Genomic DNA, 13,135 nt, shown 5'->3' on the forward strand with positions numbered 1-13,135 from the left:
TTTTTTTTTTTTTTTTTTTTTTGTACCAGGGATTGAACTTGGGCCCTGTGCTTGCAAGGCAGCCATCAGAACCACTGAGCTAAACCCCCGGCCCATTAGTCTCTTTTGAAGGAGATGTTGGCTCTGCCTTAATCTTCCTTCCTTTGATGGCCTGTGTTTCCTTGATGTTCAATGGGAACAGAATCCTGACTCTTAGAGGAGTAGAACAAATCACTTCTGAAGAGTAGGATCTTGGGCTGGGGGTATAGATCAGTGGTAGGGCATTTGCCTACCATGCAGGAGGGCCTGGATCCCTGGGTTCCATCCTCAGCAGCACAAAAGGAGAAAAAAAAATTGGAGTCTTCTCAGGCTCTATCCATCTCACTTCCTGCTTTTCCACATCGCCATACTTTTCTCCCCAAAAAAGGGAAAATTTTTTCTTTTCCTTTCTTTCTTTTTTGGACAGGGTCTCTCTATGTAGTTCAGGCCTTGAAATCACTATGTAGCCCAGGCTGGCTTCAGACTCAGAGTGATCCTCCTGCCTCAGCCTCCTGAGTACTGGAATTGCAGGCATGTGTCATGACCTGTTAGGGGAGATTCTTTACCCGTCATAAATCAATCTTTCTCTCTCTTTCTTTTTAACAGAGTTGGAGGTTAGAGTTTTTCCTTAGGAGTCTGCATGGGCCACTCACCCTAGGCCTGCCTTTCCAACTACTAAGGCTATCAGGGAAGATGGCAGGTGTAGGTTCAATCAAAGAATATGGGACAGGAGTTGGCACTATGCTCAGAAGGGCAATGAGAAAAGGAGACATGGGGAAGTATTATACTGTTCTACTAGGAACCCAAACCAATGATTTCTTCCCCGAAAGTTATGCTTTGGAGGCCTCTCCCATCAGGGTGGCCTCCAGGCAAGAGTGTCCTGGATAGAAAGAATTGTCTTCTAGCCACCCACTATCCTCCCACCCTCATAAGCAGCTAGGAATGGAGACAGCTGAAGTGGTTGAAAGCAATCAGAATCTGATGAAGGATATGCTTCTACCAGACACCCTCCACGAGTGCAGAGGCCTGCTTTTGTGAGTTCTTTGGTACCTCAGAGGTGAATGGAATGAGATCAAAATAGAAATGACATCCAGTTCCACCAGTTCTTTAGTGATAGGCCTTCTGGATGCAGAGAGACTATTCTTGCCAGGGCCCCACCACAGGACTGAAGACTAGGGTGGGCAGGAGGATGTGGCGGATGGTGTTGCCATGGCACCACTTCCTCCCTGTGTTGTCATCACTTGCTCTAATGGCACTAAGGAGGTAGAGCGGAAGGTGTGTGTGGGGGGGAGACAGGAACAGGAACATGGGGAGGAGAGGGGACCAAAGAGAGTCCTGGGGACCTCTCTGCACTTTGTTTGTGAAAAGCATGATGTTTAAATGTTAATGTGTGCCTGGGAGCCTGAGGTTCTCTGCATGTGCGTTCTCTCTCTCCCTCCCTCCCTCCGTCCCTCTCCCTCCTCTCTCTCTCTCTCTCTCTCTCTCTCTCTCCTCTCTGTCTGTCTCTCTCTCTCTCTCATTTCTTTCTGCATCTGGAGAACAAGAGGTCACTGATCCTAAGTGGGGCCTGGGAATGAACACAGTCCCAGAACCTCCTGCCCCAGACTGCTTCCTGTTCTGGACTCCCTAGGCAGGGACCGTATCTACCATGGGTCTGTCACAACCCGTCTTCCCCATGCTTAACCATTTCTCCATTGCCAAGGTCAGCTAAACAGTGACCTGTATTTTGTTTTCCTGGGAGAAGGATCAGGATTTGGGGAAAAAAATAATACCTATGTCTTTTTCCACCCTCCCCAAATGTATTCTTCCTCAGAGTCCCAGCTCCATCTTGGGGACTAGGAAGTATCTGAGAAATGGCATACAACACAGCTAGCCCATCTGTGCCCCTGCTGGTCCCCAATACACCTAAGCTGGAGGCTGATCTTTCTCTTACCTCGTATGCTGTCCAGTGAGGCCTGGATGCTTTCCCGGAGATCAGGGTCACTCACTCGTTCTGCCAACTTCCTGAGGCGGCTTAGAGCCTGCTTGGCCACCTCATGTCGTCTGATTTCTGCTCTCACTGTGGCTACAGCTAACTGCCTCTGGGCATGCATGTTGCCCAGACCTGTCTTGCCAGACTAACAGCAACTTCTGGCCTTGAAGCCCATGGCCCCACAGACCCCAAACCCCAGAAGGCCCTTCTGCTGTGCCCCAGAACTCGATGCTCCAGAACTCTCCACCGCAGCCCGCCCTTCCCCCTTCCGTCTGTCAGACTCACTTCCTGACTGGTGAGTTTCAAACCCACAGCCTGGGACAGAACTACCTACTGCACCTCACACCCCCTCTAGTGTTGGCCCATCCACCTTTTCTGCCAGGCCCTGCTATGATTCCCCAGCTAGGTGGAAGAAGAGACAGACTTTAACAAAGTCCCAGGGCCTCCTGTGGGAGGTGGCTAATTAAGATGGGTGTTGGTTCTGGGAGAATGTGTCCAGCCAGGTCTCACATACAATCCCAAACTCTGGGGAGATCTGTAAATTTGCATAGTTAGAAACACACAGGAATCCATACACACTTGATCTATTACCTCACAGCCCTGTATTGTGTACAGCTGTACTCACCACTATACACCTGCCACTGAGCCTTGCATACTTGTGTCTTGCATTACCACCCTTCCTTAGCTATCCTCCTCCTCTTTAAAAGGCCTAATTAGTTGTGAGGAGAATGAGTTATGGAGGAGGAAAGTAACCTATGACCAGATAAAACTACCACACTCTATGTTCATTGCTTTTATAATAATTAGCATGTATATAACATTTACTCATTTATAATATATTTCCATGTATATTACCCTTTTGATGGGCCCAAGGGGTAGGATTATTTATCCTTCTTATGAAGAAAAGGAAACCGAGGCACAGAGAAGCCAATAACTGGTGAAACAAAGACATGGATCCAGGTCTTCTGATACAGTTTTAATTTTATTTATTTATTTTTTATTTTGGTACTGGGGATCAAACTCAGGACCTTGCGCTTGTTAAGCAGTCCACAGAACCACTGAGCTAAATCTCTGGCATAAATTCTTATTTTTTAAGACAAAGTCTCACTATGTAGTTCAGGCTGGCCTTGAACTCACTATGTAGCCAATTACAATGTTAATACCTTTTTCAGGGCCGGGGATTTAGCTCAGTGGTTGTGCTGCCTTCCTTGAAAGTGCAAGGTCCCGAGTTTTATCCCTGATACAAAAAAAACAAAACAAAACAAAACAAAAAAACAAAAAAACATTTTTCAGTAAAAACAAAACCAAGATACTTACCACACAGCCTTCCTTCTCCCTAAGATCAATTGTCTTGCCCTCAATTTAGGACCTGAGAGCAAAGAAAGTAGATGAGGTAGAAGGAAATGGACATTGTGGGGTAGAATCAGAAGATGTACTTGTAGTTTGACTTAATTATTTTGTTTCAAGGCTTGAACCTCTCTAGGTCTGCCAAATTTCTCTTCTGCTTATCTTGATAGTAATCAGGAGATTATAAATATGTGAATGTGTAGTTGGGAGACAAGGAAATGAGGCTGAGATTATCCACTGAAATCTGTAAGGTTGCCTGAACAGCAATACCTATCATTGAGTATTTCTGTGCCAGGTATTGTTCTAAGCATCGTATATATGCTAATCATTTATTCCTCCTAACAACCCAGAAGTTGTTAGAGGTGTATTGTTAGAGGTAAGTATACTATGAATCCCCATTTTACAGATGAAATAGGCACAGAGAGTTTTAAGTATCTGCTTCTAGTGGGAGGCAAAGCTAGAACCCACGCTGTCTGATTCTAGCAGTAAGACTATACTGCTAAGGCAGCCTTAGACTCTAAGTACACACAAATGAGTCATTCTTTGAGGTCAGTGCAGGGTTTCTTTTTTTGTTCCAAGACTGCTTCTTTCTCCTAGGAGAGAGAGGGTTTACATCTTTCCCCACTCTCATGAAGAGGGTAGACTGTCAAAGCACTTATGCAATAGTAAACAGTTGCAGTATTGATCAACCACCATGCCCACCTCTGGAGTGAAAATGTAGACTCCTCCTCCTTGTATTTGTATCTCTGACCATTTGGGTCAGTCTTTGCAAGCTAGAGGTCAAGCATATGATCTGAAGATGCTGAGCAAGTGCGTGTGTGTGTGTTTGTGTGTGTGTGTGTGTGCGCGTGTGTGTACCTGTGGCTTTGTCACAAAGACTTTGCCGACCCGAGGCCGCTGTACTCCACACTGTATTTCTGGCATATGGGATCTAGAACAGAATGTGTACTGGTGGACACAAACGTGTGGATTTTGCGTGTTGCTATGCCCAACCCAGAGCCTCTGCGGTCGGGTTGAAGAGCTCAAAATTCAGTTCCTTTGGGTATTCCCGAGTGTGACACAGTAACAACCAAGCGATGGCGTCATCGTCAACATGAGGTCACCAAGGGACAAGGGGAAGAGCCCTCCTTCTAGGGGCGGAGCCCTTCCTGTCTAGCCCAGGAGGCCCTCTTTCACGGCCAGAATTCAGGGCCTTCTACAGAGCTGTATCTCCAGTCTTTTTTATTCTTTGAGACGGGGCGAGGGGAGGTGTCGCTAAATTGTCCAGGTAGGACTTCAACTTGCGACCCTCTGGCCTAAGCCTTCCAAGTGCTGGGATTGCAACGCCACGCTGGGTTACTCCACTTGAATATCTCTATTGCCACCTCCCTGGGATTAGCTCCCTACTCCAGTGTAGAAAGCTCGGTTTTCAATCCGGGTTTCTAAAATTTAGGCTCTGCGCGGCTTGAGAACGTCTAGAAACCCTACCCCCAGGTTTAATTTCATCCAAAGAAAAAGTAAGGGAGGGGCCAGGAGGCGGGCCCGTGACGTAATGTGGATTGACTGGCGTTCAAACCAGTGACATCCTGGATTATCCATGAGTTTCGCCAATCCAGAAGCAGGGGTGGGTCGGTGCCGACGCCTGGAATTGGTTTGGCTAGCCTTGATTTAAAGAGACAGAAGCTGCCGCGGTCTTAGGAGACCATCCCCAATACCATCCCCCGCCCCCCCGAGTCCTTGGGACCAGTTGGGTCCCCAGAGCTGGGGAAATGGTTTGTGGTGGCTTTGCCTGCTCCAAGAATGCGCTGTGCGCTCTCAACGTTGTCTATATGGTGAGGTTTTGGAGGTGGGGAAGGGTGGAAAGGCGAATGGGGAGAATCTCCAGGGGACTTCCGGCAGGGAGAAGGGTGTACTGGGGGTTCCGGCAAGATTCCTAGGAACTTCCGGCAAAGAGGGGATTCCTGGGGACTTCCGTGGAAAAGGGGAGACTTCCGGTGATGGGGGGGGTTGTCTGGGGTTAGGGGACTTGAACTGAAGGCTGTGGGCATAAATCGCATCCTCATCATATGAACCAGTTTTTTCCCAAAAAAGCGATGGACTACGCTAAGGGTTTTCTGATTGTATGTTTGGAGACTGTTGACTCTGCCCCCCCATTCCAGCCGTTCCGACTTCTTTTGAGAAGACTGATCAAGGATATTCCTAGTTCTGATCACACCACCCTCATTTACACCCAGATCTCATCCCGTTTTGCCAAAGTTCCTTTGTATTAGCTTCTGATGGTGCAGCATGCTACAATTCTTTGAGATACACCCTGTTTCTGTTTCCTGTAGCTGGTGGGCTTGTTGCTCATTGGAGTGGCTGCTTGGGGCAAGGGCCTGGGTCTGGTGTCTAGCATCCACATCATTGGAGGAGTCATTGCTGTAGGAGTCTTCCTTCTCCTCATCGCAGTGGCTGGATTGGTGGGTGCTGTCAACCATCACCAAGTCCTGCTATTCTTCGTATCCTGACCTGAAGTCATAGGACACTGGGGCTCTTGAGAGGGATGAGTTATTAGGAAGAAAGGGTAGAGGACTTAAAGGATCTTGGGGACACATCTTGTTGCCCTGCCCTATCTACAAACCACAGCTAATGATTTGTTCTCAACTTGACATGGTTGTGATTGCTATGCATATGAGACCTGTTGATTATTTTAAACGGAGGATAAGGGAATCTAGGTGTTTTTTCCCTAACTCTCCTGCTCAGTACATGATCATCCTTGGTCTGGTCTTCATCTTCCAATTTGGAATCTCTTGTTCATGCCTGGCTATTAACCGCAGCAAACAGGTAAGGGTATTCCCTTTTAAATACCTGCTGTACCCCACCCCTCCTGGCCAGTTCCCTCTTAGTCTAACTACCCCAAATCATCCCTAGGTCTACTCCAGACTTGAGCCATTTGCTTCCTCTGGGACGTATGGCTAATACTTCATGAAGATGATGTAGAGGGAGAACCTGAAACAGCACTAATCATTGTCTGTAATTGCAACATACCATGTTTCTGAGATGTTGTTTGCTATAACAGGGAAACAGGCAGTTGAACTGAGATCGGGATGTAGGGACGTTAACTTCCCACTATGTATGTCCTCTAGACAGATGTCATCAATGCTTCTTGGTGGGTCATGAGCAACAGTACCCGGCATGAACTGGAAAGAAGTTTTGACTGTTGTGGCTTGTTCAACCTCACAACCCAGTACCAAGATGATGCTTCCTGCAATGCAGTGAGTTGGGAGGTGGGGGAGCACAGCAGAGGGGAAGGTAGAAAACTAAGGTCAATATGCCATATTGGCAGATTTAATTTGAATGATACTGCTTCTCAAGCAGCTCTTGTGCTGATACTGTTGGTGGGAGCTGGGATGATTGAGAATGGGGATCTGACCAAGTGAGAGTTCAGTCTGTAGAATACTGGTCAGACTCTAGTAAATAACTTCTAAGGGTAATTCACTGTAATTATCTGTACAGGAGAAGCTAACAATTTTGCATTTTTTATACTTTTCATTCTCAGCTCTGCAAGAACAGAAACTACACATGCCAGATGTGCGGAGAAAAGTTTCTTAAACATTCAGATGAAGCCCTGAAAATCCTAGGTGGTGTTGGACTCTTCTTTAGCTTTACAGAGGTAACATTCTCCAGGTCCCTCATGCACACCTTTTGTCAACCTCCCTCCCAGATTTAAAATTTGCCGTCTCTCTCTCCCTTTGTTTCTACAGATCCTCGGTGTTTGGCTAGCAATGAGATTTCGGAATCAGAAGGATCCTCGAGCTAACCCCAGTGCCTTTCTATGAGACTTTGGGTCCTTTTAACTTCCCTGCTGTCATCTTATTTCTCCTTTAAGGAAAACCTGGAGTCTATATCCTTTTTTGTTTGAGAAAAAGGAAAGGCCCTTTGTTCCATGCTGTAAAATTGACTGGTTAGGGCTTGACATATTTTGATGGGAGTAAGATTGTAGGGAATAGAAAGAAAAATTTCATCCCTCCTTCCCATGTGGATATGGACAGTTAGTGCCTGGGAATACATGGACAGGGGCTGGAGTCATTCATAGCTGTTTCCCTTCTACATGCCAGACCACCTCAGCACACCTGGCCTGGCTCCAAGGATCAATAAGGAACACAGCCCAGAAAACTACCAAGAATTGTTAAAATATGTGGGGCCCAGTTTGAGGAAGTTCAGAGAATATAAAAATAAAACTCATTTTAGCTCCATAATCAAATAAGCACCTTAAGTTTCTTTCTAATCTTTGCCAGTTGGGGGGCTCCACTGACTGCCTAGGCCCTGTGTATCTTAGGGAGTCTTTAAGGTTCTACAGAGAAGTTCCTCCTTTTAAGTAGTCTGTCCAATCTCCCAAAGGCAAGGCCAATGAGAGAAACATTAAAAGAAAGAAAAAGACCACACCTCTTTGTCTTGTTTTGTTTTCCTGTATAAAAAAGGACCAGTATCAAGGTAAGGTGGGGGAAGGGATATTCCCCTTAGTGTAGAGGAACGGGGCATGAGAAGGATAAGCCTCAAAAGGAGGGTGGGTGGGGAATGTTATTAAGGCAGCAAAATATTCTCTGTAAAAAGTTGCAGGAGTGCCACAGCCTCAGAGACAAGGGCAGAGGTCCCCTTCTCAGTGGGGGTTCTCTCCACTCAAGTGTCCAGGAGGGAAATGGCAGCTTTTCTTCCTTCTGTGGCAGCCACTCCACTGCTCACTCTGGGTCACCTTCTTCCTTATGTAGGTAAGAGTGCTGCAGGGCTCGGAAGGCAGAGATTCGCTTGTGTGGGTTAAATGTCAGCATTTCCTAAAGGGAGAGACAAGGGTCAGAAAACGGGGGGGGGGGGCCTTCTGCGCACATCTATAGTACCGGGGAAGGCCTATTTTCTACATTGCTCTCTATGGTAGTCATTCACAGCAGCAATAAAAACTGCAGCCCATCCACCAAGCAGGTCTCATGAACTAGTGGTCTGGGCCCTTATGTGCTACTTAACTCCATTCTCCATCCCAATCCTGCCCCATGCCCATGCCTAGTACCAGCAGCAGCTGTGCTCCAGACTCCTCCATCTCCGGTACCACTGACTGCACTGGGCGAGGCCCTCTGGGGGAAAAGGCTCCTCGGGGTAAAGATACATCTCGTGGCCAGTCATCCTCTGGAGGCAGCCCAATCAACCTGTGATGAAGACAGGAGAACTCTGGTCAGGTGGGTCCTCTGGCTGCCGCCCCCAGGACTGGATTCAGCTGCTACCCAAGACCCAGCAGAAACAGGACTCAGAATGGAAGACTCCTTTCCCCCTTCTTGGGGACTTACTCAAAGATTTTGCCCAGCTGGTCAGCTTCAGAGTTTCCACAGAAGAGAGGCCTAAAGAGAGCAAGGGTACAAGATAGCAGTTATTTTCCAAAATAACTGGTTGTGGGCAAGGTAGTGGGTATTACTCAAGTAAAAGAATGGGCAGGGTATGCAGGTAGCTCATGAATAGAGATTGGGGACTCAAGATGGTTTAGGGTTTTGCGTCCCATACTTTCGACGAAACATCTCTGCAAAGATACAGCCGACGCTCCACATGTCCACAGGTGTTGCATATGTAGACTGCAGAAGAACTTCAGGAGCCCGGTACCAGAGAGTAACCACCTAAAAGGGAGGAGTAAGGGTAGATGAGGGGCATCCTGGTTACTATGAATCATAACTGCTTAACTGAAGACATAAAACACAAGACTTCGCAACTGCTTTGGGCAATCACTCTCCCACCCCCAACCAGAACCCATTTGGTTACCATCTTTTCACTAACCACTGGTGTAAGGGCCATCTGGTAGCTGTAGATTCTGGCTAAGCCAAAGTCAGCCAGCTTGACTGTCCCACCACTTGTCACCAGAATGTTCTCTGGTTTCAGGTCTCGGTGAACGATGCAGTTGGCATGAAGAAAATCTAGGCCTCTTAGAAACTGGCGCATCAGATCCTGGTTTGTAAGGGAGAGGTATGGACTCAAACAGAACTAGGCACCATGTCAGAAACTAAGCTATACTACAAAGGTCCTATTACACTTCTCACTACCTACCCCACTTACCTTGATGGTTTCAACTGGCAAGCCTGGTGGAGGTGCCTTGTCCAGATATGTCCTTAGGTCTTGGTCTACATGCTCAAACACTAGAGTCACCTTGATCTCCCGGTCAGTTCGGGAAGTGGCACAGACATCCATCAGCCTGGTCAGAATTAATGATCACTCATTGTTCAGTCCTCTTTGATCCAACATGGTCTCTTATACTGAATTTCCTTAGGGTAGTCTCCACTTCTCTCGTGACCACACAGACCACTTAACAGGTTATCTTTTTCCCGCAACCCCACTGCCAACCCTCCACCTTCTCACCGGACAACATTGGGATGCTCGAACGCCTCCAGCCGCCTTAGTAATGCCACCTCACGTACTGTGCTGATGGGTAGGCCTCCTCCAGCTCCTCCTGCATTGGGGACTCTCACACTCTTGAGGGCCACAAAGTGGCCACTGTGGGGATCACGGGCCTTGTACACGGTCCCATAGGCACCCACACCAATTTCAGCCACTGGCTCATATCGAGAGGTAGCCATTCTCAGATCAGGGGAGACCCTATAATCAGAGAGGCTTCCATTACCAAAAAGTTCCTTCCAGAGTTATGACAGAACGAGCCTGCAGCACCAAAGTGACTCCCACAGAAAACAGCAAAGACACCACACCCTTTTCAACTTTCAAGGGGCTGTCCCCTCAGGTAACACAATGACTCTACTACTACCAACCCACCCCAGCCACATTAAGTCCTAAAGAAAAAAATGCTTTTTTCTTTTGGAACCACTGCAGCCCCACGAGAGATCGCCCATAACACGACTTGCATCAAAGTTTCTATACCCTAGTCTCTAAAATTACACCTCTCCACACTACAAAGGCCCCTTTTCCCGCCTTTAGGCGACCCTTCCATAGCCAGCCTGAGGCGCACGCATGGGAAGCCGTGGGGAGCGGGGATTAGTCCTCGTTCCAGGGAAGGAGCTGTACTTACCTCACGCCAGGCCAAGAGCTGAGGGGGCAGCCCGTTATAGGGGCCCCGGAGCTGGTTCCAGCGGCGCCATACACCCGAGCTCGGCCCCGGGCAGCTGGACTCTACGGGCCGGACCATAGACACAGGCCGCAGGCTAGAGAGGCCCCCTCACCCCCACCCTCACCATGTGACCAGCTGCCAGAGAGGCGCGCGGAAACTGGGGGGCGGGGCGAGCGCCGGACGTTCGGAACACGTGATCACCAACCATGCGCAGAGGAGAGGTCGGAGCAGCTTTGACAGGGAGGGGAGCAGTGAGTGGAGGGGCGGAGGGACCCTGGCGGCCACGTGATCTGTTGCTATCACACGTGACTAAGGGACTTAGCTCGGAGGAACAGAGGTGTGGTTACGCAGTGGCACATGTGACTGCCTGCCACAAATGAGGCTGCGCGGGCAGGGTGGGGGGAAGTGGGCGCGAGGAAGGGTGGAGCCCAAGGCGGTACCATAGCAACCAGGGCCACCCATCTGCCAACTCTCTCAGCCTGAGCGTATCTCCAGTCTCACTATTTGTCTCTCAGTCTCCCTATATTGGCAGCGAAGAATTGGGGTGGCAGTCACAGTGAGGGTGAGGGGTACTAGAGGCGGCACCATCACCTTTTTGCTCCATTGTCGTGGAAAAACATGTTTTCATTTGTGTCTTTCACTCATTCATTCAAAAGAATTTTGCAAAGTGCTTCCAGTTTGTGTGGGGTTTGTTTTTATTTTGGGGTTTCGGTCGCTATCCCTTTGAAATAGCGATAAGGCCATCTATAAAGATGTAGTCAATAGTGTGGTCTTATAAAACAGTAGACAATGATTATCTGAAGACAACAATAGGATCAACAGATGCACAGGCTGGGCATGGTGTCACATGCCTGTAGTTCCAGTACTTGGGAGTCTGAGGCAGGAGAATCATCGTGAGTTCAAGGCCAGCCTGAGCCTCATAGCAAGACCTTGTTTAAAAAAAAAAAAAAAAAGACAGAAGGAAAAATAATACAGCATTCCAACCGGAAGGTAATGGCTTCCCTTCTTCCTACTTCCAAACCTCGGTCAGGGCCTTAATGCACAGACCAGGTGCCACGTGATACAAGTTAGTGATGAGCAAGAGACAGAAGTACATGAGCTTAAAGGTTCTTTTTAGTAGTAAGATTCTATGATATGTGTGTCATGTCAAATGGAAGGAAGGTATTCACCCCCAGACCACTACATTGTATGAGGATGACTTGTGACCCTGCAAAATTCTTGTGATTCACTGAAGGTCATTGTGCTTTCTTTTCCCACAGTGTAGCTTCCTTAGCTCTCATCTGTCTAGAACAGCTATTTCTAAATGATTTTGTTCACAGATATCTAGGTAGACAAAGGGAGATTTTTCTGGTTTTCCTTGTCTAATTGGCTCCAAATTCTTTATCATGCCCCAGTTCTTTGGCAGTGGAGTAAGGGATTACTATTTCATTTCTGAGAAATTGTCTACATTCTGAAGCCATTTAAAATGATTTCTTTTTGGCACTGGAGATCAAACCTGGGGCTTGTGCATCCTAAGCATTTGCTCTACCTCTGCCCTACACCTCCAGCTGTAGAATCTGAAACCATTTTATTATCCTGTTGCTACTTCTTCCATCCTGTTTTATCTGGCTAAGAATGTGAAAGTTCACACTTGAAGATATATATAAATTATTACTCAGGGCAAAATGGAAGACACGTTGGCAGCTATTTCATTTTTTTCGTTGATACTTGTAGGTCTGAGCCCTTGCTGGCAAGAGTAGCTGGGACACTAGAAAGAAAACCTGCAGGCCTGAATTGGCTAAGGGGCTGGAGCCGTGAATATTTTATTGGCTGGCTACCTTGCTAGGGCTGGTTTGTGAACCTTCTGGAAGGCTAAGGTTCTGTAAGTTTGTCATACTCCTTCCTACACCAGTAGCTCTCACCTCACCTTTCACAAACCCACTGCAGCTGTCTTCTGAACAAAAGCCATGCTCTGTCTGCTTGCGTCCCAGCCCCTTTTTGATTCATTCACTTGTCCATCCAAAACATCTGAATGCTTCATAAAAACATTACTGTCTCTTGCCTATCGCTATTAAGGAGCCTTGTTTTAGCAGTCTTTGGCTCTATCCCCTGCCTTCTGTTAATTACTTTTTTAGTAATTAATTTTTCCCAGCCTTTTTGACCCAGTGGGGGTTCCCTGGAATCCCTTGTCCCTCTGCTTTGGCAAAGGGGATGACAGGGAGGATATAAGTGTAAGGCAGGAAAAAATGTAATGGGCCAGGTAGAACTGGCTCTCAGGGTCAAGGCCCTCATAAAAACAGAGGTAAGCATATGTACCTGTGTGGTGGTAAGAGCAGCGGAGGTGAGAGGTGAGGGCAGATGGGTACCAGGAAAGACATTCATCCCTTTAATGCTATTTCCCTTGATCTCATCTCCCTCACACATTACAATCAAATGTTTCTGTTTCTCAGACAATCCAATTCCATTCCTTGCATACTCACCTCTCTCCCAGTTCCATGCCCTGAATACTTTTCAATCTTTTGTGTTTACTGCTCGAGTCTTGCGCACTCACCTCCGACCCTTGCACAGCTCTTTGCACCTTCCCATTTTGCACAAGCTTCTTTCAGTACACCTGCATCGCAGACCACTCACCTTCCACTCTCATCCCTCAGCCCCCCACCGCCCTACCAACACCTCTTCTCTTACCCGGGCGCACACTCCCCTTCCTCGGCCACTCCTCTCCCTCCGCCCCCCCGTCGCGCGCACACTCGCCCCGCCCCTGGGGACCCCAG

At 47.8% G+C, this 13,135-nt stretch overlaps 4 protein-coding genes across 6 annotated transcripts in view; 2 read left to right on the forward strand and 2 right to left on the reverse strand.

The window, feature by feature from the left end:
* The window catches only part of Agap2 (ArfGAP with GTPase domain, ankyrin repeat and PH domain 2), an 18,051-nt gene extending 15,940 nt beyond the window's left edge, over positions 1 to 2,111 (reverse strand). Inside the window, exon 1 of the mRNA XM_010644825.1 lies at positions 1,952 to 2,111. Within this exon, the coding sequence (XP_010643127.1) occupies positions 1,952 to 2,111 (160 nt within the window). The remainder of the gene's footprint in view (positions 1 to 1,951) is intronic.
* A 2,781-nt stretch (positions 2,112 to 4,892) lies between these two features.
* Tspan31 (tetraspanin 31) lies at positions 4,893 to 7,740 on the forward strand. Of its 2 annotated transcripts, XM_010644564.3 has the most exons (6): positions 4,893 to 5,148; positions 5,647 to 5,814; positions 6,059 to 6,139; positions 6,442 to 6,570; positions 6,855 to 6,968; positions 7,060 to 7,740. In XM_010644564.3, exons 1-6 carry the CDS (start codon positions 5,086 to 5,088, stop codon positions 7,132 to 7,134), a joined length of 630 nt encoding a protein of 209 aa, XP_010642866.1. In that variant the 5' UTR covers positions 4,893 to 5,085; the 3' UTR covers positions 7,135 to 7,740. The 2 variants fall into 2 exon arrangements, with proteins under 2 accessions (XP_010642866.1, XP_019066311.1); XM_019210766.2 differs by lacking the exons at positions 5,647 to 5,814; positions 6,059 to 6,139 and having other exon boundaries at positions 4,894 to 5,148.
* A 261-nt stretch (positions 7,741 to 8,001) lies between these two features.
* Cdk4 (cyclin dependent kinase 4) lies at positions 8,002 to 10,545 on the reverse strand. Its single transcript, XM_010644565.3, has 8 exons — positions 10,347 to 10,545; positions 9,686 to 9,922; positions 9,386 to 9,521; positions 9,110 to 9,277; positions 8,843 to 8,952; positions 8,632 to 8,682; positions 8,358 to 8,493; positions 8,002 to 8,127 (listed from the first exon to the last, which is right to left on the reverse strand). The coding sequence occupies exons 2-8, from the start codon at positions 9,901 to 9,903 to the stop codon at positions 8,035 to 8,037; spliced, it is 912 nt and encodes a 303-aa protein (XP_010642867.1). The 5' UTR covers positions 9,904 to 9,922; positions 10,347 to 10,545; the 3' UTR covers positions 8,002 to 8,034.
* Positions 10,546 to 10,558: 13 nt separating this feature from the next.
* Marchf9 (membrane associated ring-CH-type finger 9) overlaps positions 10,559 to 13,135 on the forward strand; it is an 8,536-nt gene continuing 5,959 nt past the window's right edge. Inside the window, exon 1 of one of the 2 annotated variants that reach the window (XM_010644563.3) lies at positions 10,559 to 10,606. In XM_010644563.3, coding sequence (XP_010642865.1) covers positions 10,592 to 10,606 — 15 coding nt within the window. In that variant the 5' untranslated portion in view covers positions 10,559 to 10,591. Of the gene's footprint in view, positions 10,637 to 13,135 lie in introns of both variants that reach the window. The other variant, XM_010644562.3, reaches the window with a different exon arrangement.

The sequence above is a fragment of the Fukomys damarensis genome, unplaced genomic scaffold (genome assembly GCF_012274545.1).
Source record: "Fukomys damarensis isolate Sample0158 unplaced genomic scaffold, DMR_v1.0_HiC HiC_scaffold_15, whole genome shotgun sequence".
In the NCBI taxonomy this organism is placed as follows: Eukaryota; Metazoa; Chordata; class Mammalia; order Rodentia; family Bathyergidae; genus Fukomys; species Fukomys damarensis.